At 32.3% G+C, this 24,462-nt stretch overlaps 2 protein-coding genes and 1 long non-coding RNA gene across 5 annotated transcripts; 1 reads left to right on the top strand and 2 right to left on the bottom strand.

Moving 5' to 3' along the window:
* The first annotated feature begins 7,783 nt into the window (after window positions 1-7,783).
* On the top strand, window positions 7,784-11,514 carry LOC7474430 (jasmonate-induced oxygenase 2). Of its 2 annotated transcripts, none has more exons than XM_024610329.2 (3): window positions 7,784-8,510; window positions 8,949-9,274; window positions 10,872-11,514. In XM_024610329.2, exons 1-3 carry the CDS (start codon window positions 8,111-8,113, stop codon window positions 11,118-11,120), a joined length of 975 nt encoding a protein of 324 aa, XP_024466097.1. In that variant the 5' UTR covers window positions 7,784-8,110; the 3' UTR covers window positions 11,121-11,514. The 2 variants fall into 2 exon arrangements, with proteins under 2 accessions (XP_024466097.1, XP_002315155.1); XM_002315119.4 differs by having other exon boundaries at window positions 7,806-8,607; window positions 8,944-9,274.
* A 4,808-nt stretch (window positions 11,515-16,322) lies between these two features.
* On the bottom strand, window positions 16,323-17,861 carry LOC127905884 (uncharacterized). Its single transcript, XR_008060376.1, has 2 exons — window positions 17,417-17,861; window positions 16,323-17,118 (listed from the first exon to the last, which is right to left on the bottom strand). It is a non-coding gene; the product is annotated as an uncharacterized LOC127905884 (long non-coding RNA).
* Window positions 17,862-18,986: 1,125 nt separating this feature from the next.
* LOC7490325 (PHD finger protein ALFIN-LIKE 2) lies at window positions 18,987-23,912 on the bottom strand. 2 transcript variants are annotated; one of them, XM_024610330.2, is made up of 6 exons: window positions 23,563-23,912; window positions 23,425-23,457; window positions 23,009-23,231; window positions 19,912-20,032; window positions 19,530-19,787; window positions 18,987-19,301 (listed from the first exon to the last, which is right to left on the bottom strand). In XM_024610330.2, the coding sequence occupies exons 1-5, from the start codon at window positions 23,642-23,644 to the stop codon at window positions 19,545-19,547; spliced, it is 702 nt and encodes a 233-aa protein (XP_024466098.1). In that variant the 5' UTR covers window positions 23,645-23,912; the 3' UTR covers window positions 18,987-19,301; window positions 19,530-19,544. The 2 variants fall into 2 exon arrangements, with proteins under 2 accessions (XP_024466098.1, XP_002316208.2); XM_002316172.4 differs by lacking the exon at window positions 18,987-19,301 and having other exon boundaries at window positions 19,352-19,787; window positions 23,563-23,911.
* Between the last annotated feature and the right edge of the window lie 550 nt (window positions 23,913-24,462).

The following is a 24,462-nucleotide window of genomic DNA, read 5'->3' on the forward strand; positions in this document are numbered from 1 at the left end:
ATATCAAATAAAAAATATTTTAAAAAATAAATCATAACCATATTTCTAAACATTATCTTAATATATCAATTAGACCTTCAAACATCCATAATTTTTAATTAATGAAACGATGTGGGACCTATAAGATGCTAATGAAAAGCTTATTTAACACTTTAAAGCTTGTACTATTGGCTTCGGTCATTTTTTACATCACAACACCCTGTTTTAGCATATTTTTTAGGCTATTTTGAGAATTAAAAAGCAACTATAGTTTATTTTTTCCTAGTTTATTTTAGCTATTTTATTTATTTTAAAAACATTAATGAAAAGGTTGAGCTATTTATAATTTGACTTGGGATGTATGGATAAAAACTTTGTATAAACGTGGGTTGGTGTAGCATGTTCCCTTATTTATAAGAAATATATAAGCTTTGTGTTTTTTTTAAAAAAATATATGTGGAAGAAAATTGATGATTTTATACTGAAGAGGGCGTTTTGGGAAAATAGATAAATATTTTTTTATTGTTGAATAAAGTAGGATGTTCTTTTCGGGGACATAAAGGTGGCTTGTGAGATGTGAGGTGTGAACTTTGTGACTGTGCAGGCTGGTGGTTTGATATCTAGACGTTTTATTTTTGCACGTGCTATATAACCATAGCATAGCTAAACGGAACTTACAGACATGTAGATGGGATTAAAGGGTAAGCATGGGTCACCTCCCCGGTCCCCACCGTCTAATTACGTCTAACACATCAATTATTATTATTATTATTATTATTATTATTTGACGAGAATAGGTGTTATTATCAATAATAATAGATTAACTAACACATCAATTATAGAATTATTTCATCAATTATCAATATTCATGAATCATAAATATTTATAGATTCTTTCTTGAATTATGGATATCCATGATTTATAACCTATAAACAATTTATGAATTTTAAATATTCATCATAAATAATAAATATTTCAGAATTATAAAGATTCAAGAATTATGAGTATTAATATTTTCTACTAATTACATGATTATCATGTTTTTTTTATATGTTTGTATAATTATGAAATAAACATATTTTTCTTGCTTGTCTAATGTTTACATGTGAATTTATGAGAACAGAAGAGTAAACAAATAAAGATTAGAGAATCCATTGGTAAGAAAATCATCCTTTAACTGAACTATTCTTCGAGACCTGATGACCTTGCTAATAGATATAAAAGATTAAAAAAAAAAAACATCATTCCAGTTAATAGCATATATTAACCGGTGCTGAAAAAAATTAGATTTTTTTTTTCATCCTTTCTAAAATCCTTGATAGAAACTAAGATTTAAAATAAAATAAATGAGGTAGTGAATATTAAATACATCTAACTCAAGAATTAAAAAAAAATTAAGCAAGGAAAAATGAGTAGAGAGAGGGAGCTCGTGACATTAAAAGGAAAAAGAGGAAGAGTAGAAATTAAGCTTTGACTAATTAGCATTTGAAGTTCATTATCGATTACGATATTATAAACCTGATTCTATAAGTTTAAGTAAAAGTAACAAAGTTTATGGAATGATTTTAAATTTTGAATTAAGGTTATTAAATGTTATACTGAGAAAAAGTGAAATTGTGAAATCTTAAAGTTACTGGGATGAAATATGATGTCCATGCTTATTAAACATACGTGCCCGTTTGGAATTGTATTCCAAATCGCGTTCATAAAAAAATAATTTTTTTATTAAAAATAATTTTTTATATTTTTGAATTGTTTTGGTAATGTTAAAAATAATTTTTAAAAAATAAAAAAAATATTATTTTAATATATTTTTAATAAAAAATAATTTAAAAAATAATCACTAACGATCAACTTATAATATATAAACTTCAGGCCTTAACTTTGTCAATCAATGGATTTGTTATACATATCATAGAGGATTCGACTCCTGCAAAGAAAGGCACAGGGAAATATTTCTCTTTTATGAATGCCATCTAATTGCCTGCCAAGATTTGTGCGCTGTAATTTGCCACTGAGATGACGCACATCCCACCGGTGATTGAAAAAAGAAGGGAGGGGTCAGTTTCCCACGTGGCAGGTGGTTTCAAGTCCAAAAATTACTCAAATTCATTTTTGATGTGTGTTGATGGTAGTTTTTTTTTTTTTTAATATATAATACTTTTTAAGCACCGAACACATTTTTAAAAGCTAAAAAAACATGTTTTTATGTGAGTCCCACTGAGAAAAGCTAAAGCTACCTCTCATCCGCTTTCATGTTCTGGACCATTATGAGCTGATTAAATTTTGTTTGGAAGAGAGGTTGAGATTTTAAAGATGGAAGTTGAGTTTTGTACGTGAAACTATTAAAAGAATAAAAAAAATAAATTAATATTTATAATTAAATTGTACTCAATCACAACCTCAACCACGAAATCTAAAAAAAATCAGAATCTAAACCGGTGGTCGTAGGGCACCATTATCGAAGTACACCATTCCAAGTCAGATGCACGTCACCTGCAGACATTTTTTCCTTTGTATAGTACCTTTTCCTTTCACCTTCTCTAATTTGCCGTGGTGAAGTACGTATGGTGGTACATTATACATATTCTAAAAAGGAAATAATATTTTCTTGTGTATAATTGTAAATTTTACCCATTATTTTTACTATAACGGTACTATAGAGTGAAAACATTGTAATTTTTCGGTTTTTTTAAAAAATTATTATACAAGTACTAAAACAAAAGTATTTCACTGTAGCAATTATAACATTTTATTTTTTTATTATATTAAAAATTAACTTGAAATTTTACATATTTTTATTAACATATATAATATTTATTATATTTTATGATATGTAATTATCATCATCTTTATTCATAGTTATATTTTTTAATTAATATCAAAAAACATGTTAATAAAACATACACATTAATTCTTTTACTTAATATCAAAAAACATGTTAAAAGAATTTGTTTATTATATTTATTAGCACATATAGCTCTTGATGTATTTAATTAAATGCATACATAGATTTTTTGTTATAATTAGATTTAAAATAAAAACACATTTAAAAAGCTTGTATAATTAATTTTCTGCCGTGTTCATATATTTTGTATATTGAAAATATTTTACATGCGGTATTACAGCCTCTTTCTTATTAAATTGATTAAAGTTAAATTGATTTTATATCCATGATCATGGTACTGCAAAGTCTATTGCTGATTTGCATGACGTACATTAACAAATCAAAATCCTGGATTATTATAGACAACAGGATTTATTAATTTAATCCAACAGTGCTCCCCCACATGAATATCCTGTGATTATTAATTATAGACAGAAGGGTAGATTGGGGGCCAGAAATACAGTATTGAAAAGGGTTGCTGGGAAATATGAAATTTGAAGCCCATAATTGTCCCTGTAGATGTTTTTACCTCGTGACAGACATTTAGTTAGGGAAAATTAGTCTATGACCAAACCACATTCCCAGGATGCATATCAATTGATATGGAATGTCTGGTAGGTAAGTTGATGGTGTCACACTGTTATTCAAATATAATGGAGTTAGCATAAGCACGCACAAATTATTTTAATATTTGGATATTTCGATCCTCCATGAAGGGTAAATAAACATTTTGGGTTCTGTTAATATTTATTTATTTATTTGTAGAAAATTACTAAAGAACAATCATGATACAATTTACATAATTATTAAAATTAAAGTATATCAACTTAAAGTTTTTAGTTGATGATAAAGCATGTTATTATTTGATTGTGATGTTAATTAACTTAGAAGTAGCCATAACATCTCAAGTTATTTTGATGATCATGTTAAGGATTATTTAATTATTATGCTCATAATATACATAGCTTAATTGCAATTATTTTGTAAACGCAATGGCTTGGCCTTATAGAAATTGTTATTTTTATATGATTTAATTGCAATAGGATAATAACTGAACATTAATGATGGATTTTATTCCAGGCTATTAGGTATGAATAAATTTTATCCTTGGCATTATATTTATTAATCTTATTATTAAAGAATTAGTAAGTTGTATGCATAATACAATCTCTGTCCACATGAATGTTAGAATTACCATAAGGATCTAAAGTCATTGACTATAAATAAATTTATAAAACCAAAAGAGATATTTCTGGTAATATCAAGCGATATAAAGCTAAACTTGTTATTAAGAGTTATACTAAAAAAAAAGGCATAGATTATCATGAAACCTTCTCTCCAATTTCTAAGAATGATAATAATGATATTGGTAGCTTCTTTTGATTTAAAGCTCCATAAGATGAATATGAAAACAACATTCACAAATAGAAACTTGAATGAAGAGGTATGTATAAACCAATGTGAAGGTTTTTGCGATAACACAAATAGCCATTTGTTTTGTAAGTTAAAAAAAATCTATATATAGACTAAAGCAGGACTCCTGACAACGGTGTATTAAATTTCACAATTTATAATATTAAGGTTAGTGAGAGCAAATATATATTTATTATTCTATATGCATATGATATTCTACTTGCAAGTAGTGATTTGAGTTTATTACATGAGACAAAGCAATTCTCAAAACTTTAATATAAAGGATTTGAGTGAAGCCTCTTATGCAATTGGCATAAAGATTTGTAGGGACAAGTCTCAAAGGACATCAGAACTATCTCAAAATGCCTCTATTGAAAAAGTCTTGGAAAGATTCAGGATGACAAATAGTGCACTTTTAGTAGCACCTAATGTCAAAGAGGAAAACTTCAATCAGAATCAATGCCCATAAAATGCATTGGAAAATGAGCGAATGAGTAACATTCATTATGCATCTGCAGTTGGCAGTTTGATGTATACATAAGTCTGTACAAGACCTGACTTGGTATTTGCAGTAGTAATATTGGGAAGGTTCCAAAGCAATCTAGGAATGAACCATTGCAAAGCTACTAAGAAAGTCAATAGGTACCTGCAAGGAACCAAAGATTACCAGTTGATTTAAAAACCTACCGATCACCTTGAGGTGATTGATTATTCAGACTCGAAATTTGCTAGTTGTGTAGACACAAGAAAATCTACTTTATGATATATTTTTCTTCTTGCTAGAGGAGCTGTATCTTGAAAAAATACTAAGCAAACGATTGTTGTTTCATCTACTATGGAAGCAGAATTCATTGCATGCTATAAAGCAATGACATAAACGATTTGGTTAAGAATTTTTATTTCTGATCTTGAAGTTGTTGATTCTATATCAAGACCAATAAAGATATATTGTGATAATTCAATTGCAATTTTCTTTTCTAAGAATAATAAGAGTGAAAGTCAAAACAAACATATTGACATAAAGTATCTCATTGTGAGAGAAAAAGTGAAGGAACATGAAGTTCTCATTGAGCATATTAGCACAAAGCTAATGATCACGAATATAAAGATCACGCGGATAACATATGTCTAGCTAACCTATTTGATGTTTGACTTTAGTTTTTTTTTTTTTGATTGTCTGAAAATCTTTTATGTTATTTTTAGAGACCAAAATGATGTTTTGTGCACATAAAATATTATTTTCTATATTTACTAGTAGTTAATTTATAAAGTTTATTTGCTCATTAAGTGCTTATTTTCTCGGATGCAATATATTGTAATACATGGAAAGAAATACTTGATTATAAGTGTAACTACTATGATTCATATGTTGTATTCTTGATTTAAGTGTAAATGTTTTCACTAACCAGATATTTTGAACCCTATAAAGATATTGTTACTTTTCAGATGGTACTGTCATATAAGCTAAGTGAAAGAATGTTAAAAAAATATTTTTAAGGTGACATGTATGTTATATAGATTTTAAATTAAGTAACAATTAAGGCTTAAAACTCATTAGACTCTTTAGTAATACAAAAATTAGGTTATATATAAAAAGTCTTTAATCTAATAAAAAAAAAATGTCAATGAAAAATCTGTGTTTTTCATCCACACAAAAAAAAACTCTGAAGTTTGACATATATTAGAAGACTTATTATTGCTGATAGCACAAAAATTGATGAACAATTACAATATTCAATACTTAATCAATGATGACAGAAAATATATAACTTATTAATTTTCAGCTGCATTTATATGATTGGTATATTGAAATTATTTTACATATAATTCATGCGTCTGATGCAACGCCTTAACTAACGTTAGTTTGTTTTCTTTTCTTCTTCTGTATACTATAATAAGACTCTGAACCAATCACACCTAAGCTGATCAATATACATATGGTGTCGATGGGTCTAGACAATGTTAACTACCAGGTAATGAACTGGTAATAAAACCCATTAATTAATTTTAATAGATTTATTAAAGTAATTCTATTGGAATTGGTGTCGATGTACGTATATTATATTCTCTAATATAAAAGGCCCTTTCATTCTCAATGAATAAATAATTATAAATACATAAATATATAGTCGGGTGATAGAAATTAGCGTCAACTTGTGAATGGAGTGTTGTCTAGTCGACCAATTCAATAGCCATTGCTATCCACTCGATTAATAATTAATTGTTTTTATTCACTTTTAAATAACTCGTGGTTCAATGTATCTATAGTCCTCGGAATAGTTTTTGTTTGACATTTACATAGATCTGATCTATAAGAGAATAATTTTTGTTATTAATTACATATAAACCAAAATATATTTGAACAAGACATTTAATTTATATTGACAAATATTTTTTTCCACGTATATTATACAAAAAATAACGTTAATTATATATTGTTCATATAATATAAATTCAGTTTACGTACCGTAAGTTAAACTTCTATATAAGCTAATACTTTTAAGAACATAATTAAAAATTTATTATTTAATTAAAGTATTGTTTAAATTTAAAATTTAAATCAAGACTAAATAAAAATATTATTTAATCAAGATTATTAATTTACAGGTTATATTAATTATATTTTGCTCAGAGGTTCACAGTTTTTTGTTTTTAACCTAATGCTTGCTTTTCTAGCTACAAAACGATATCTCATTCATATATTTAGGATATAAGCTGGCTGGCTAACTAGCAAGATCTTTATTTTTCTGGTAAGAATGGAATGCCAGACAGAGAGATAGTAAGGCTCGAATTCTTTTCATCACCGCTACCATCCATTGGCGAACACTTTCTCTTGAAGTGGCCATATATACAGTACTGGGGTATGTGGTTCACATCAAATGAAAGGGAGAAGAGTAAGCCAAAGTGAGCACGGAGGCGAAAAGAGTCGACGGTCCTCTTCATGCATGGGCCATCATAACAAGAGTTTGTAAATGGCAACCATCTAGGTGACTCAGTGATAAGAAATTGAGATTAAGAAGTTTGCTCTCTCTGTGATCTCAGATTCGAACCCTGTGGTTGCTCATATGATGGCCACTGGAGGCTTACATGGTCGTTAATTTTAGGGCCCGTGGGATTAGTCGAGGTACGCGCAAGCTGGCCCGAACACCTACGTTAAACTAAAAAAAAAAAAAAAAGTTGAAAATGGTTTCATAAAAAAAGAAGTTTAAAATGTTTAATTAAATTGACTTTTCTTGGTGTTTTTTTCAGGGCTACTGAAATGTTGTGGCTAGGTCTTTTGGGTTTATAAAAGAGACTGGGAATTGGATTTTAGTAGTAGATGGGACGATACATGGATTCCTGCTTACCCGTCTATTTTGGCTCGGCCACAATCACCCAAATAGAAATATATAGCAATTATAGACGCATGTGTGCACACAAATTCGACAGTACTTCTGCAAAAAACACCACACATAAGATTGAAGAAGTCTGTTCTCTCACTCAATCTCAACCCAAAATCCACAAGCACACACACACACAAGTATATAATATCTGGATATATATGATCATGCCCCCATTTAGATATTTTAAACACCATTTTTTCCACGTTCTCTTTCACGTCAATTTCACTTTCCTTACACCTGCCACTTCCCCTCCCCTTATATTTACTGCTCTTTACATTCTTCTCTTGTGCCTTTATCCCCCCCCTCTCTCTGAACTTAGGCCGCTTTGCCTGTATTTCATTCTTTTACTCTCTCTCAAAACTAATTACTAAAGACTATGTTTATTGTTCCACGGTACCTCTAATCATATACAAAGAATCAACCTTGGAGACCAAACCTACAAAACGTCATGAATAAGCTCCAAGATTGGCCCGAACCTATAGTCCGAGTACAATCCTTGTCCGATAGCGGCATACCCCTAATTCCAGAGCGATATGTCAAGCCCATACTTCAGAGGCCATCCGTAAATCCCACCACTTCGAATGATGTGAACATCCCTGTCATTGATCTTGCCAGGCTATATGGTGATGATCATGCTCTTCGAGCCACAATACTTGACCAAATCTCAATAGCATGCCGGGAGTGGGGATTTTTTCAAGTTATTAACCATGGTGTTAGCCCTCAATTGATGGACCGTGCTCGAGAAGTATGGAGACAATTCTTTCATTCGCCCATGGAGGTTAAGCAAGCTTATGCAAACACACCCAAGACTTATGAAGGTTATGGTAGCCGGTTAGGGGTTGAAAAAGGTGCGATTCTTGATTGGAGTGATTACTACTTCCTGCACTATCTTCCTTTACCATTGAAGGACTATAACAAATGGCCTGCCATTACAGCTGATTGCAGGTGTGTGTGCGTGTGTATATTTCAATCCCTTTTTAGAACACATGCTTACTTTTTTTGTTCTTCTTTGTTTTTAGCACACCAATTAATTAAGATTACCGAACGCTTTTCAAGTTGCAAATTCGATCAAGTGTCGTATTGATTTCCTATTATACATCGTACCTAGTAAATTCTTATAATAAAATTTACTACACTTTTTCTAGCTTCATATATATATATATATATATAACTGTTTTATATCAACCATGTATTTGGATTTTACCTTACTAAGATTGGATTTTTTTTTAACACCAACAATTTCAATTTAGTTTTAAGTAAGCCTTGCTAATGAATTTGTAGGGCAGTTCTTGATGAATATGGTAAGCAATTGGTGGAGCTGTGTGGGAAGTTAATGAAGGTTTTATCAATAAACCTTGGATTAGGAGAGGAACAACTTCAAAATGCCTTTGGTGGAGAAAATATCGGGGCATGCCTAAGAGTTAATTTTTACCCTAAATGTCCACAGCCTGACCTGACCCTTGGCTTATCGTCACATTCGGATCCCGGTGGCATGACCCTTCTCTTGCCGGACAGTAATGTCCCTGGTCTTCAAGTCCGTAAAGATGGGAATTGGATCACTGTAAAGCCAGTTCCACATGCTTTTATTGTTAATATTGGTGATCAAATTCAGGTAACATATACTTTCTCTGTTTCTCTCACTAGATTATCTATCTATATATATATATATGTTTGGATGAGATTTATGAAACGTATAGGGAACATGGAGGGGCCATATTTTTGATGGGGTAGTAACAAGTTATTATCCAACAATTGGTCAAAAGTGTTTTTTTTTCTTCAAAGAACTTGTCATTTGGTCCCGTTCTAGAGCGAGTGGTCTCAATGAAAAGCTTGAATATATAGTTTCTTCTCTTAGTTTGAACTTGTGGATCATGAACCTAGAAGGTTTCTTGATGCAAGAAAAAAAAACACATATATAGCCTCTCGATCGTTTAGACATCACATGACAAACATTACTGTACTCCCACGTAAAAAAACATAATCAGAACATCACAAGGATCTGTAATGACTTGAGTCTTGCCTGTCATACGTTCTTTCTTCTGCTTTAAGTAATTACAGTACCTGTCACTTCCAGTACTATTGCACATTGAGAATTCCTCAAGTAAAGAGTTTAAATCCCGCCAAAAAATAATTGAGTACTATTATTAATTTTCGCTCTCACTGGCTATGCCCATGCCTCGAGAAAGCATCTCGTCGTCTTTTCTTTTTTGTCGTAATTTGATAACGATGACTTTTACAAACATGGATTAGTTATTCGATGCCCGGTTCATAACATATGGAATGGGGTTAGAGTATTGACCCAGAAAACAATTAGCTGCCTCTAGAAAACTACAAGTCATCAAACCATGTTTTACAAACATGGATTAGTTATTTATTCGATGCAACATCTAAAATAAAGAGTGGTGGAGATAATTAACACAACCAGATAGAATCTTATGTTATGTCTTTGACTTCTCAGCAATCTCTTTAGTATAAACAAGTCTTGTAACAAAAAAAAGAAAAAAAGAGTGGTAACTTTTTACAAGGATGCATGTATTTACAATGTAGCTTAATTGTGGAGGAAGAATTAGGTTATTTTTTAAAGTATTTTTTATTTAAAAATTTATTAAAATAATATTTTTATTTATTTTTAAAATATTATTTTTAATATCAGTGTATCAAAATAATTTAAAACTATAAATTTAAAATAAAATATTTAAACTTTTTAAAAATATTATTTAAAACACAATTTCAAATAGCATCTATTATGGTAACAACCATTCCATCAAATTTAGTGCAATGAATATGTGTATTATTTGCCTGCCTAAAGCAGAATGCAACCCACCTATAATATATTCCAAAGTAGATGCTTCGACGATAAAATCTTGTCAATTGTCGTTATTTGACTGACAATGAACTGGGAATAGTAAGCGCGGATCACAAAATTATTAACTTGAGGGACCTAAATTGAGTTTCTAAGAGTATGGAATCAAAATCAAATGACCCGTGGTTGGATTCATTGGGGTTGCAAAAATCACAAGCAATATTCTAGCATCTTATTCCATCCCACTTGAGCAAGTAATTCCATGTTTTTTTCTGTTATTAATTCCTTGAACAACGCCAAGGGATTTAATTAACTATAATTAATTGACGGTGGCAAATTCGGTCTCGTTAGTTTTTAATTTGAGCGATGTGGTAAACAGTTTTGTTTTGTGGATTCGTTTACGTAGGTGCTAAGCAATGCAACTTGCAAGAGCGTGGAGCACAGAGTGATGGTAAATTCATCAGAAGAGCGTCTCTCTCTTGCTTTCTTCTACAATCCAAGGAGTGATATACCCATAGAGCCTTTGAAGGAGCTCGTGGCACCAGACAGGCCTCCACTCTATCCAGCCATGACATTCGACGAGTACAGGCTCTTCATAAGAATGAGGGGTCCCTGTGGAAAATCCCAAGTGGAGTCCCTGAAATCTCCAAGATGATGGCGACGTGACAACAATTCTTATGCGAATTTCTTCCTGGCTAGTTTAGTGTTGTATTAATTAATGTAAACCAAGAGTAACCGTCCCCTTCATTGGTTAATTAGAATTTGAGTAATTGTACATCTTGTGATCATAGAGGGGACTACAGGTGAAAAATGCAGTAGAATGAAGTGGGAAAAGTAGATAAAAATTATTCTATATATGTTCTCTTTTGAGAAAAAAAAACTGGGCCCAAAAATATCCTAATCACGTCTTGTGAGTAAATATTGTCCCGCTAATTAAGGCAACAACTTGTTGGAAAACAAAACGTGACATTTAGAATTCTGTAGTTTTTGTTTTTTAATGCTTTTTAAATATATATTTAATTACTTTAGATATTTATTTTTAAACTTATTTGATGATTTTAAGATATATATTAAAAATAAAAAAATAATCTTAAACAAAACTAAAATAAAAAATATCTTTAAAAAGTAACTAATTTATTATCGAGCTTGACACTAAATTAAATAGCAAGATATTGCACCAATAAATTGTAGGTATGATATTTAACTAAATTCTTTCACCTTAATGATTTTCTAAAAGGATGAAATGAGAATAATTAATTATGTGTTCATCCACTCTCCACGATGTATGTTGAAGTAATCATACATCATCTAATTTATTTTTGAATAAATAAAATCAAAGATAAAAGAATAGCACTATTTATGATCACTTATATTGACATTATGCAATTTTGAATCATCGTTTTTGACTTTCGAACTTGCAAGGCCATATCATTTGCTTAGTCTAATTTATATATATATATATGGGGTTTTTTTATATATAATTATTTGTTTAGTCTTTGGAGCTTTATCTCAATATAAATGGACGGCTAGCAAATATGTATTAGTAAAACAATTGATCTTATTAGACATCAATTGTTTTATGCATCGATCAATCATGCTTCAAAGTCAATTCTGTCAACTATAGATATTAATTCTAAGGTTCTTGTTGAGTATATTATTATAAAATAACCAAAAAAAAAGATCACATGTTTCTTGTCATTTAGCCTTTTTAACTACTAAATTCAAATATCAAAATTATTGCCTTCTTTATAATGGAGAGGACTTCACTAATTTTTATTTTTATTTTGCTACTATGTGATTAAGTGACTGCATAGCAATAAAATCCCTCTATAATGCAGTTAACATCACACGTAGTTTGGTTGGCTTTTGATAAGAACCTTTGAATGGCTGTTGAAAATCAGTCTCCATGTTGTATGTTTTTTTTCTTCAAATTAACACAATAAACTTCAAAATTTAGAGAAATTATACCATTTTAAAAAAATTAATAAAATAATATAGTTTTGAACTTGTCGCGTTTCTGAAGCGTAAAAATTACATGTCACACTTCTGAAGTGCGACATTAACTAAATGTTAACAGTTGAGTTTTATGTATTTATCTTTTAATTTAATATTAATATTTTATTAATACTAGACTGACTTCTTGCTACGAGAGAGTCGAGAGGCCATATCTAATCTTCGTAGTACTGACAAAGAAAGCGAAGTTAACACCATAGTGTCTCAGTAGTTAAATGTTTGTCGCACTGGACTTGAAATCTTTGGAGAGAGGTTAACTCTCGATGATATCGTGGTAGAGGACAAGGTCACTTAGACATGAACATGAGCTAGATCTAGTCGTGTTATTTGCATTCTTAAGGCTCCTTGTGATTATAAAATATAAGAATATATTGAGTTTAGTTAGAATTTATTGATTGAGGTTGTTGTGGTTTTTCGCAAGTTTTTTTTAAGCGTAAATTTTTTTTGGATATAGTTTTTATATAGAGAAAACTCTATTCAAATTTTGATAAAATTGTTAAAATTTTAACTCTTTAAAATTATAAAGTAAATAAAAATTCATATTAATAAAAACTATGATTTTATAAAATTTTCCAGGCTTAAAACATGAAAATAACCCAAAACTAGACAATAACCAAAATAATCTGATCATTTTGGATATTGTACAATCATTTTATCAAATATCCAGTTGTTTCTCAAAACGATCTCTTTAAAAATATTACGGTTCACAGACGATATATATCAGATATTTTAATTCACAACCATAATATCTTCAAACTATAGTATTTTACCAAAAAAATTTCATCATGCACTATTTCACTATTTATTTATATTTTGGGTGCTAATTGTATAATTTATCCATGTGATATCATCATGAAGGCAATTTTGGGTAGTCTTTGGCACTTGCTGATTGTGCGGTGCCATTTATGTGTCACTAATCCAAGTCCAGAAGGATTTACAAGTGGTGGTTTAGTCTTCCATTGATGTTGATGTTGATGTTGATGTTTCATTAGTTTAATGCCCCCACCTAAGGGTAAACTGTATTGCAAAAGAGCGAACGAGAGAATTCATGTTGTGAAAAAAAAAATACAGCTAAGTATATTATTTTCTTCTATTATTATTATTATTATTTTATTCGTCACCATACCGTCTTTAACTAAAGTCATCCATACTCTATATTACTTCACAAGGTCACATCCCCCCTGGACATAGGGCTTCCTCAATCAATTATGAGTTCGTTGGCTCCATAGAAAAGGTAGCCATGCCTCTCTGGGATTATTCATTGTTTAAAGAAAAAAAATAAAAGAAGTGGAATATTTTTTGAGAATAAAAAACTAGAAAAGTTCAAGTCAATTGCTATTAGAAAAAATAAGGTTATTTACATGAGCTATATTTTAGGCCGAATTAAAAAAATTTAAATGTTTAAAAAAATATATAAGTATTACTAACATATTTTCAAGGAATTTTTTTTTTTATAAAAATTGATCTAATTTGATCTAATCGACTTATCAAGTCCAAAGATAACATGGACAACCAGAAAAAAAAACATAGATTAACTAAAAATAATTTAAGATGACATATTTTTTTTAAAAAAATATTAAGATGACAACATATTAGATTAACTAAGATCAACCTAGGTTAACAGTTAAAATTCACGACTTAGATTATAAGACCTTGATAACCTCGTAGAAAACAAATTAAAAAATATATTAAAGATAATTTTTTAATCAAACCAATATCGAGTAATGAAAATGAAAAAAAAATTAAATAAAACGCAAAAAAAGACTCGAGACAACGCAGATTAACTTGTCAAACCTGGATCATGAGACCGGGATAACCCAATAGGAATCAAAAGAAAATAATTTATGAAGCCCAATTCATAATTAATCCAATGTAAAATGATGAAATTAAAAAATAACAAAAAAAGACTCGAGTCAACTTGAGTTAACTCGCCAAATCTTTGATTCAGATCACGAGACTAATATAACCTCATGAAAAACAAACTGAGATAAATTATGAAACTTATTTTTCAATAAACTCAAATATTGAATGATAAAATTGAAAAAAAAATCAATTATAAAAAATACCATAAAAACCCGAGTCAATATATATATAGGATTAACTCGTAAAACCCGCGATCCAAATAATGAGATTATAATAACCTCTTGGAAAAAAAATCAAAATAAATTTTAAAGCATTGAAAAAAAAATTCTTACAATGAAGTAATGACATTGTAAGAGGAGGATTAATCCCTTCTCAATTAGCTTATGTTAATAATAATAATAATTTGAAGCCATGTCAGAATTCTCTCTCTCTCTCTCTCTCTTTCTCTCTCTCTCTCTCTATATATATATATAATCAACTTATTAGTAAAATAATTGATTCCCAATTATTCAATCTTATTGTGGACAAGTGTACTATTCACTTATTTGTCAATTTGTGGTAAATAACGAGCCCGTCAAGAAAGAGACAGAATGCTCCTATACATTATTTTCTTAGCAATTTTAAATCTTGCGAGCTACATCGATCCACTTGCAACACAGCATGTCTACATCAGTTGGAAATGGATAAAAATAGATATTAGGGAGTCTAAATGTGGCCTTAGCATTTAGCATACGTATTTTCCATTATTATAATACACAAGAAGGCATCCTTGACTATTACAACCCCACTTGAAATCAAATTAATATCATTACTTGACTCTTTCAAATGATTATCCGCACGACAAATTTTATCAACTACTTGTTCTCAAGATTACTTAGAATTAGCATCGCTTGGCAGACGATAAGCTCAGGTCATATATAGCAATCGAAACAGACGTGATTTCTAACTCCCATTCATTTCTACATTTAGGGTTTCCCCTCTCAAAAAGCTGGAACCACCTAGCTATAAACCTAGTGTTTTGGTCAATTACGTTTCCTTCTTGCAGTTTCGTTGCTTCTTGCTTTTGTTTTTTATCTCCTATTGTCTAAAGTCGGGCGATGCCACTTATTATTATTCTTTTATCTAACCCTAAATGAAATCTGTAGAAAATAAGCGTTAAGTGTTGATTATCAACGGGACTCTTCGTTGAACGTACACTAATCACGCGCAGCTGCTGTAATATTAATGCTCCTTTGATTCCTAGACTCGAGCACTTGCTAGATTGTTGTGGTGATTTAAGGATCATGTACTGGCTTGTTTCCACTGAAAGGACGTTTTGCGTTCACGTTTGTCCCCCTTTCCTTGCAGAAGAATCTGTCGAGGCCAGCAAGCAATTCACCGCTGAAGCTGTGTTTGACAGCATGTCGGAATAGTGCCCCATTTCGGGAACGTTTGGTAACGCGGCTGCGTTTTCAAAAAAATTAAATTTTTTTTATTAAAATTTAATATAGTTTATATGTTTTAGATCGTTTTGATGTGCTGATATTAAAAATGATTTTTAAAAAATGAAAAAACATTATTGACATGCATTTTGACACGAAAAGTTATTTGAAAAACACCAGCAACCACACTGCCAAACACGTTTTTCAGCTTGTACCCATTAATTGTAATTTATTGTCTCAATCTTTCCCAATTCCTGTTCCGTTTACTGTAAAAATTGCTTTCTTTGCTGGGTTCCAGACTATTTTGTCTTGCTCGTACGTGCTGACTAGCTAGGATATTCATTTCCACACATACCTCTCTATGTGCACATCTTCTTGAGAAGGGGTCCCCACCCTCTCCTTAACATGGCGAAGCATTTTCTTGTGTAAATCAGTGATGAATCCAGGACTGAAGACGTGAAGTGCCAAAAAAAAAAAATTAATTCTTTTATTTGTAGTGGTGAGGTCAATACTTAACATGCATGCCAACTAATATCGTAATAGGGATGAAAGTAAATATATTTTTCTTTTTTGGGGATTAATATAAAAAAACATTTTAATTAAAGCAGAGGAAAGTTATATCCAAGTGAAGTAAGTTGATGAAAAATAATCATCAAAGCAGAAACGGAAAAGAAACGCTTTAATTGTGAGGATTGAATTGAGAAAGTTTAGAAGAAAGGGACCGAGGGAAGTGTTTTGATACTTTGAGGGCCATGGGCCCTCCGCCCACTGGATCCATCTCTTGCGAGCAGTCTCCTTCCAGACAAATATGAGTTCAGTAGTTCAAACCCATTTCTCTTCCATATCCCAAGTGCAGCTAGCTGCTATGACAGTATTATTGACAATCCATGTGCGCCTCTCTTTCAAGCACATACCTCAAGTATTTTGTTTTTTTTTATAAAAAAGAAGAAGAAAAAACGATGCCTTCAATAATGCAAATCCTGTATCAATCAACAATCACTTTCACTTACAAATGATGGCATGGCACGTATACTCCAATGATTTAAATTTCTAAGAACTCCAATTGATTAATCAGATAAAGTTTAAGATGGTAGCTCTGTGTTCTTAATATTTCACTTTAATTTGGTTAAGAGCATCGGCTAATGAGTATGTTTTATGTTTGGTTTTCTTCTCGAATTAAATGGGAGATCTGGAGATAAGAATCATGAGATCGGGTATGTTTCAAGGAGTGAAAAGAGCAAAGAAGGAGATCCAAACAGCACACCACTGCATCACATCAATGACAAGGAAACGAAAGGGATTTTAGTAGAGCATACCTTATCGATTGATTCGAAACAAGCTATCGATTAAAGTCTCCTGAAAAATGATAAATGGTTTGATAAGTTTAACAGGTGGATACCATCATCATTCCATCAAGTGTAATCCCGAGATTTCTAACACGAAGCTAACTACCATTGAATCTTCTATTCTCAAAATAAATCCCGACGATCAAATTAAAATCTTTTCAGTCAAGTATTAGAATGATTATCTACACGTAAATAACCTCATTCACCAGAGATTATCTCTTTTTTTTCTATCTTCGTTTAAAATATATAGATATACTCCAACAAAAAGAAGAAAAAATACTTAATTGAATCTAAAACTAAAATAATACCATAAAAAATAAACACCCGAACTGTACCGAAGATGAGTTGTGATCTGAAAGCAGGACTTTAGTGCAGCACAGTATTCGACTGATTCAGTGAACCACGAATTACGGTTTTTGATTGGAAAATCTTGGTATTTTCCTGCTCAAATTGGGGGGAAAAGTGCTGGTAATTCCATCACATAGTTGTTATAATATAATTACTATCAAAGAGGGCAAATGTTATTGTGTAGAGAGAGAGAGATCACGTGCTAAAAAAAGACTCGGCACGTTTATTTGCTGTGGGCGTTGGTGAGAAGGGCACCATCGAAGAAAAGAAGATGATGAAGGAACGACTAGATTTGGCCTTGATCGTAGCAAGCAAATGCTACTACCTATTATTTGTTTTCCTGTGTCGTTTTTGGCTTCTTCTTTTTTCATCGACAAAACGTCACCTGAAATATATTTTCTTCAATCTCCCTCCCACCTTTATTGTCTTTTTAGGAATTTTTTAAAAAATATTTTTACTATCTTTACTTCTCTTGGGAACCCTCAATTAGTCCCCAACGCATCCACCACTTCTCAATTGGATCACTGAACTAAATGTTTTCTCAATTGAACTCCTTCCATCCTTGTCTTAATATTTCTCATTATTTTATACAGTAAAACGACACCTTTTCAAGACAATTTGACATTTTCCTTTACAATATCTTGATGGCTTTAGAATAAAGGACCCAATTGAGAAATGTCTAATACATTGGAGATGAACTTGAGAAAATTAATTACTTTGGTATGAAATTGAGATTCGGGTAAAATGTTAGGGAGCTATATAAGGTCCTTTTGGACCTGCACCACCAGCACTGCCCCCGACCTCCTAACCCAGCATAGAACATGATAAAGAAGGAATAAGAAGAAAATCTATGTATTTATCTATAGTTTAGACTGGCTTATTGGTTTATCTGTTGAAGAGTATTACATTACTAATAATTAGCAACAACTCTAGCAGACAGCAGATTTTTGTGTGGCGAAATTCAAGTCATGGAGGAAGGTGCCGCATCATAAATGCTCCGTGAATGTGCTTTGACTTGTAACCAATACAGGAGGTCTTCTGTGCGAGCAAGCAAACAAAAGCAGACACCACATGTTCTTTGTCGAAGAAATATGAACTGAGGTGTTGGAAGCGTAGCTTCTTCAAGCGAATCAGGACCAAGAATTTGCCTGCGCACTAAACATAACTTGCAGAAGATCCCTTTGATTTTGGAACCCTGGGAATTACTTGGTGTGCCTGGATCTACTTTTCATGGATGGAAATAAATGTTTGTCTGCATAATAATCAGTGTTCTTATTCAAGAAATATGAATCCATCTATAGTGTTTTTGTTAGGAATAGATTTGATTTTTTTCCTCTCTCTCATGTAAAGTTGACATTAGACAAGCCTAATGCACCTGAGATTTTTGCTTATTATTAATTGTCTTGGGTGGTTTCAGCTATGTAACAAGGATTAGCTCCTCGTCTTCTCTTTTTTCCTTGATTATGAAATGAACTCATTCCTCGGGGAAAGCAGTCGGATTCCGCACATGATATACAAGACTCACGAGGATCATGTTAACATACGCAGTTTTGCCTACGCAAAAATAAAACTTCCAACTCCTTCGAGTCGTGTTAGAAACAGCTAACTCTGTAGGAAAATATTCTACCAACCAGAAAGAATGAAAATATATCTCTAGATTTTAACATCTGTACTCCAAAATTTCCCAGCCAAGTTGCAAAAATGGGCTGTGAGAGGCATAGCCACGTCTACATGCAGTCCAAAATCCTAGTTGTAAATGCAAATCACACATTCACATATATATCTAGGATCTACAACTGCACCCACCTGTGGCTGTCCTAGGAATATTTCTTCCGAAAGAGCCACCTGCAATTCAATAGTGGCACCGTTAGTATTAATCATTCCGTAAACTATCATTAAACAAAATCTAAGACCGATTTCTCAGTGTAAAGACTCCAAAGTTAAAACAACATCCACTTAGGTAAACACCGATCCCATAGATAGCCTCAACTCCATTTTTTAAGGAAAATAAAAAAAGAACTATCAGTGCATTGGAACAACATCGGTGAGAGAGAACGAGGTCAATCTCCTCACAAGTTTGACTGTTTGTTAGTGCCTAGATTTCTTTGTGCTGCAAGAAGGGCATTTGTACTGCTTGATGCTTTCAGCTTTTGCTGGTGTTATCTTCACACACTTTCCATGGTACCATCGTTCACAAATGTCACAACCAATCCAAAACTCATCAGCATTGTAGTTCCCTCCACAGCTCCCGCAAAGGGTGTCCCCATGCTCATCTTCATCCTCCACGTAACTTAACTTGGAATTGCTTCTTGCCTGTCCATCAGTTGATCTCTGAAATATAATAGGCAGGTTATAGATCCAAAATTAGTTGATAAAAAGAAGGCATATGTGTTTATGGAGCTCAAATTTGATAGATTGCAATGCTTTTGTTGATCAGAGAAAAAAACAATTTCACCTTTGTGTTATTCCTGGATTTGCTACCACCGTCAGCACTAGGCTTATCTTCTACTGGTTTCCTCCCAGTCACAATTTCAAAGAGGGTGGGCAGATCATTTACCATGCTAAACAGGCGCTTCCTGCAGAAAAAAAGCATAAAACCACTAAATTATGCTCCCGTGAATTGTCAGCATTGAAATCAAAGACTTAATACACAAATGAACACCCACCAAGTGAGAGAAAATCATCAGAAGCATAAAGTGTGAACCATGATGAGACCTCAATATGAATCATTTGTGCAAAAAGCATTGAGATAGGTGCATGAAAAGAACAGAAAAGGCAAGATAATAAAAAGAAAATCATAATGCAAGCCAATATTAAAAATAGCTACCAGCTCTATCACAGGGTCCTCAGTATACAGTATACAGTACACAGCTAATAAGCTTATTCAACACTACCAATCATGTACCATTCTAGTAAGGAATAAAAATTCCTGGAAGCAGGAATGATCGACAAGGTCAGGGATCATAAAACAATTGCATTAGAGATATGTATGCACCCCCAAGAAGATCCATGTTTGTCCAGTTTTAAGTTCACTTTATTCAGGATACATGCCTAGGATGTACATCATACACAGGATGAATCCGATGAATCCACATTCTCACAAAGAGGTGAACTTGGGCATGGTAGAGATATGTCAAAGCAACCTGACTTAAACTTGAGTTCACTCTGTGCCATATATGCCTATGATCATATTCGTATCTGCATCTCAGGCTGGTTACCCAAGAACATTGTAATATTCTGAAAAAGGGGGTGCATGTGGGCCATAGAGCAATCAGGCACAACCCAACAAAGTTCTGCTCATTCCCAAGACACATACTAAACAGAAGATACCCTTAATTAACACAAGTGTAAACGATACTATAAAAATTGAGATAAGAAGCCCGCTAATCAACTCACATGTTTCATTAAGAAAAAAAGATGACGAAGAAGAAGAAGAAGATGGAAAGATTACTCTTCAGTGCTTAAAAGGCACTACTGGAGTGCGTCTGCATAATTGCAAAACTGCTAACTTCAATCCCAAAAGTCAAAACAAGAAGCTGCAAACTCCAAAGGTCAAGATTCCCTCTCGAGTAACTAAAATTAATTCCACACTGAATATATTGAGGCAGATGATGGACAATACTTAACCAGACCCCACTGAGGGAAGGCACCACATCACTTTTATAACTTGTGCATAAAGCAAAACTTATTTCTTTGAAGAAACTTGTAGTTTTGCTACAAGTTAGTGACATGGCACGTCACATCACATTCAAATCTACAGTTCTTGACTGACCAAGGCAGCTTAACCAACTAACAGAGTGGAGGGAAAGCAACACAAACTGAAGACATGATGCAAGACCTACATCCTCACGAAACCCACTTCACATCAAAAACTTCGTGAAGAAACTATTCTGCCACAACAAATACAACTACAGGAGGTTTAACAATGGGGCAAACCTTCAGTCAAGACAAGACAACAAATTAAACAGTTAAACGAGGGGACTATCTTCAGCCATAAGTATTGATTCTTTAGATTCAAATACTTCAAACAGCATTTTGCTTCATTAAGTTCAGTTTTTTGTGTTTCTGTACGGGTCAGTTTTTATTTTAACATTCATGATGTAATGTTACCCCAATAAACCAAATGTCTTCTTTTTTTCTACATCAACATAGAAAAGTTACCAACCATATTCCTATTAAAAAAGAAAATTATACACAAGTTGAGAAGAAATCTCCAAGTGATTTTGCTGCAAATATGCTAATAACAGTTATTCTTGGTGAGGTAACAAACAAGCTCACTGAAAAACACATCCCACACCAATTCAATAGCAATCTTGTTTACAGCTGTTCAGTTGAAAATAAACAAGAGAAGACAAGTAAAATAGACATATATGTTAACTTTGTTAGGCAAGGATATTGTTCTATCCCACTACGTACCCTTTTCACTTCCCTTTCATCTATTTCTTTCATCTCAATGAAGTAAACACAAGGAACATGTCTTTAAGATCTGGAGAAGCTAGTTAAGCACATGAAATATCACTTTTTCCCCCACTATATGCGTGTTTTTCAATTGAAAATATATTGAAATAATTTTTTCATGTTTTTATTTTATTTTTGACAACACATCGAAATCATCAAAAATCACCTCAAAAGACATCAATTTGATGCCTTCTTGCCTGAAATTCACTTTGAAAAGGGCGTTGGAACTAAAAAAAAAACACACACACACGTCTCAAATTGCATTTCCAATTTTAAAATATCATTTTGTACAAGTGGTGTAGTCAAATATGCACTAATGTTCATGAACTTGAGAAAGCTATTACTCAATACCGCTAATTGTTTATGTGGTAAAAAATGCTTTTACAGTTTCAAAACATTGTCTTTACATGTAACTGTGGAACACCATTGAATCCTGTTAAAAAGGAGTATTATACAATAATCCTATCAAGTGAGCTAAGATGTTAGTGAAGTCCAGAATGATTGCTTTGCTAAACAATTACATATATGAATGCATTTATAAATTAGAAATATCAATTCTAGCACATGAAATTTCTGGCAATTCATGTGCTAGAATTACCTTTGACAGAGTTTTCGTAAAATTATCTCGATATCACCATTTAAGTGTTCATGAAGTGTAAGAAAGTAATTCCTTCCACCGTTCCATGTCTTAAAATGTTTTATCACCCTCTTGTGCAAAATTTCTTGGCCACTAACCAAATGAAGTTTTGAACTTTAGTAATTTTATATGCCTTTCACTTTATCTTAATAAGAAAAAAGAATAAGTTGTAGATATCGAGTGCTATGCTTCAAATATTGTTTATAGATTTCAGGCATTGTGAATCCCTCCCTAATTTCAAGAACTTCAGGCTACAATAAGTAACTCAATTTTTCACATGAATTACACAACACATTGTTCATAAATCAGAACACCAAGTCACCACATAAAGCGATTAACATCACGCAAAATTAGTGTAAGTCTCAGAAATGTGGAGAATTAAAAGCTAAGCTTCATTCGATATTTTCAAACCAATGTGAAGGGAAATCAACAATCAAAATTAGAATGAAAAATGCACCTTTCGTTGCGATTAAGTCGTGCACCAAAGTAGAATCCCACTGAAAGCAACCAACTGTCACTGTGCACAGCAACAAGAGAAAGCCAGTCTTTACGCGTCATTCCATCTCTGGCAAAATTAATGCCCAACGCCGGCTCAGGGAGCTCTGGCGGAACTTCCTCTGCTGGCAGAGTCACTTCCCAGGACTCGTTTGGATGTCCATACAGACACAAATTCTCTTTTTCTAAATACATTGCCAAGGTCAATTTCGGAATTTAAGACAAAAAATAGTGAAAAATTCAAGTAAAATCACAAAGAATTAAGAAATTAATAATAACAAAAACAGCATAACACTAATAGCAAAGAAAACTTTAGGAAGAAAAATAGTTTGTTTGTTTGGTCAGCTTTTAGCTTAAAAGAGAGCGCGAGAGACAAACCTGGATCGCATTGAAGGTAGACTTCATCAGCCTCTGAAAGAAAAAACAACAACAAGACAAATAATATAAACATATGCGAAGATTAATTAATAAATTAAATAAATAATTAAGAGATTTAGGGATTTGACATGGAGATACCAATAGTGAGAGCGCGAACGAGGGCAGAGCGACGGGCGTTGTAATCTTTGAAGATCTCTTCTACAGTGCGAGGGGACGCCATACATATGTTAATAAATTATGTTATAGCAGGTAGGTAGCTTGATTAATTATTGGTAATGGATCGGGTTAATGTTAGGACAGGAGAGAGACGAAGATCATCGATGTGTTTCTGTTGAGGTTGTGAAGAGACTGACTGAGACAGAGAGAAGGGGAAAGGGGAGGTCGTATGTTTCTTGGGTTTTGTGACACTTTTGGGGTCTGACACGGCAGCGCAAGAGAGAGGACGATTTGTTGAGTGTAAGACGAGGCTTGGTAGGAGAGAGGTTGTTACAGGATTGGTTTTTGTGAGAGAATGGACTTTTGTTTTGGGAGGTTTTGTTTAATTGGGCCGTGTTCTTAGGGTTTTGGACTTTCAAGCCCATTAGTTTAGCATGTTGAACAGCATTGCCCCCCCTCACCAAAAGAACAAAAATATATATAATATCATTTTTCTTATAAATCAACTTAAGACTTAATTTATTTTATTTTTATTTATATATAGAGCATAACTATAGTTTATGATTATGGTGAGCCCAAGTAATGAAACTTTCAAGCTCAAGTTAAATAAATCGGCATGCATAAAATATTAACAAATTGATAAGGGGGAAACGCACATCAATGTTTTTTTTTTTTTTTCCTCCCCTCCAAATTAGGGCAAGGTATTTTTCTTATAACGTGTCAAAACGCGTAGCCACCCCCAAAACAATAACAATAACAAGAGGGCCTTTTGGTTTTCTTATATTGCTCACTTCAAGACATCCTGTAAATGAAGCTAATAAAAAAAAAAAAAAGGTCTACTTCATGGCATTTCTGCTGAGAGGAACATGACTTTTCTCGTAT

This window comes from Populus trichocarpa, chromosome 10 (assembly GCF_000002775.5).
Source record: "Populus trichocarpa isolate Nisqually-1 chromosome 10, P.trichocarpa_v4.1, whole genome shotgun sequence".
Taxonomy (NCBI): Eukaryota; Viridiplantae; Streptophyta; class Magnoliopsida; order Malpighiales; family Salicaceae; genus Populus; species Populus trichocarpa.

Bases quoted from the DNA above. Each gene is read 5' to 3' on its own strand.
- LOC7490325 (XM_024610330.2), bottom strand. From the start codon at position 23,644: ATGGCGTCCCCTCGCACTGTAGAAGAGATCTTCAAAGATTACAACGCC. The intron at 20,033-23,008 runs GTGCATTTTTCA...TTTTTTCTGCAG, and splicing joins CGACTTAATCGCAACGAAAG to GAAGCGCCTGTTTAGCATGG. The intron at 19,788-19,911 runs GTGAAATTGTTT...ATTATATTTCAG, and splicing joins AATCCAGGAATAACACAAAG to AGATCAACTGATGGACAGGC.
- LOC7474430 (XM_002315119.4), top strand. From the start codon at position 8,111: ATGAATAAGCTCCAAGATTGGCCCGAACCTATAGTCCGAGTACAATCC. The intron at 8,608-8,943 runs GTGTGTGTGCGT...ATGAATTTGTAG, and splicing joins GCCATTACAGCTGATTGCAG to GGCAGTTCTTGATGAATATG. The intron at 9,275-10,871 runs GTAACATATACT...TCGTTTACGTAG, and splicing joins ATATTGGTGATCAAATTCAG to GTGCTAAGCAATGCAACTTG.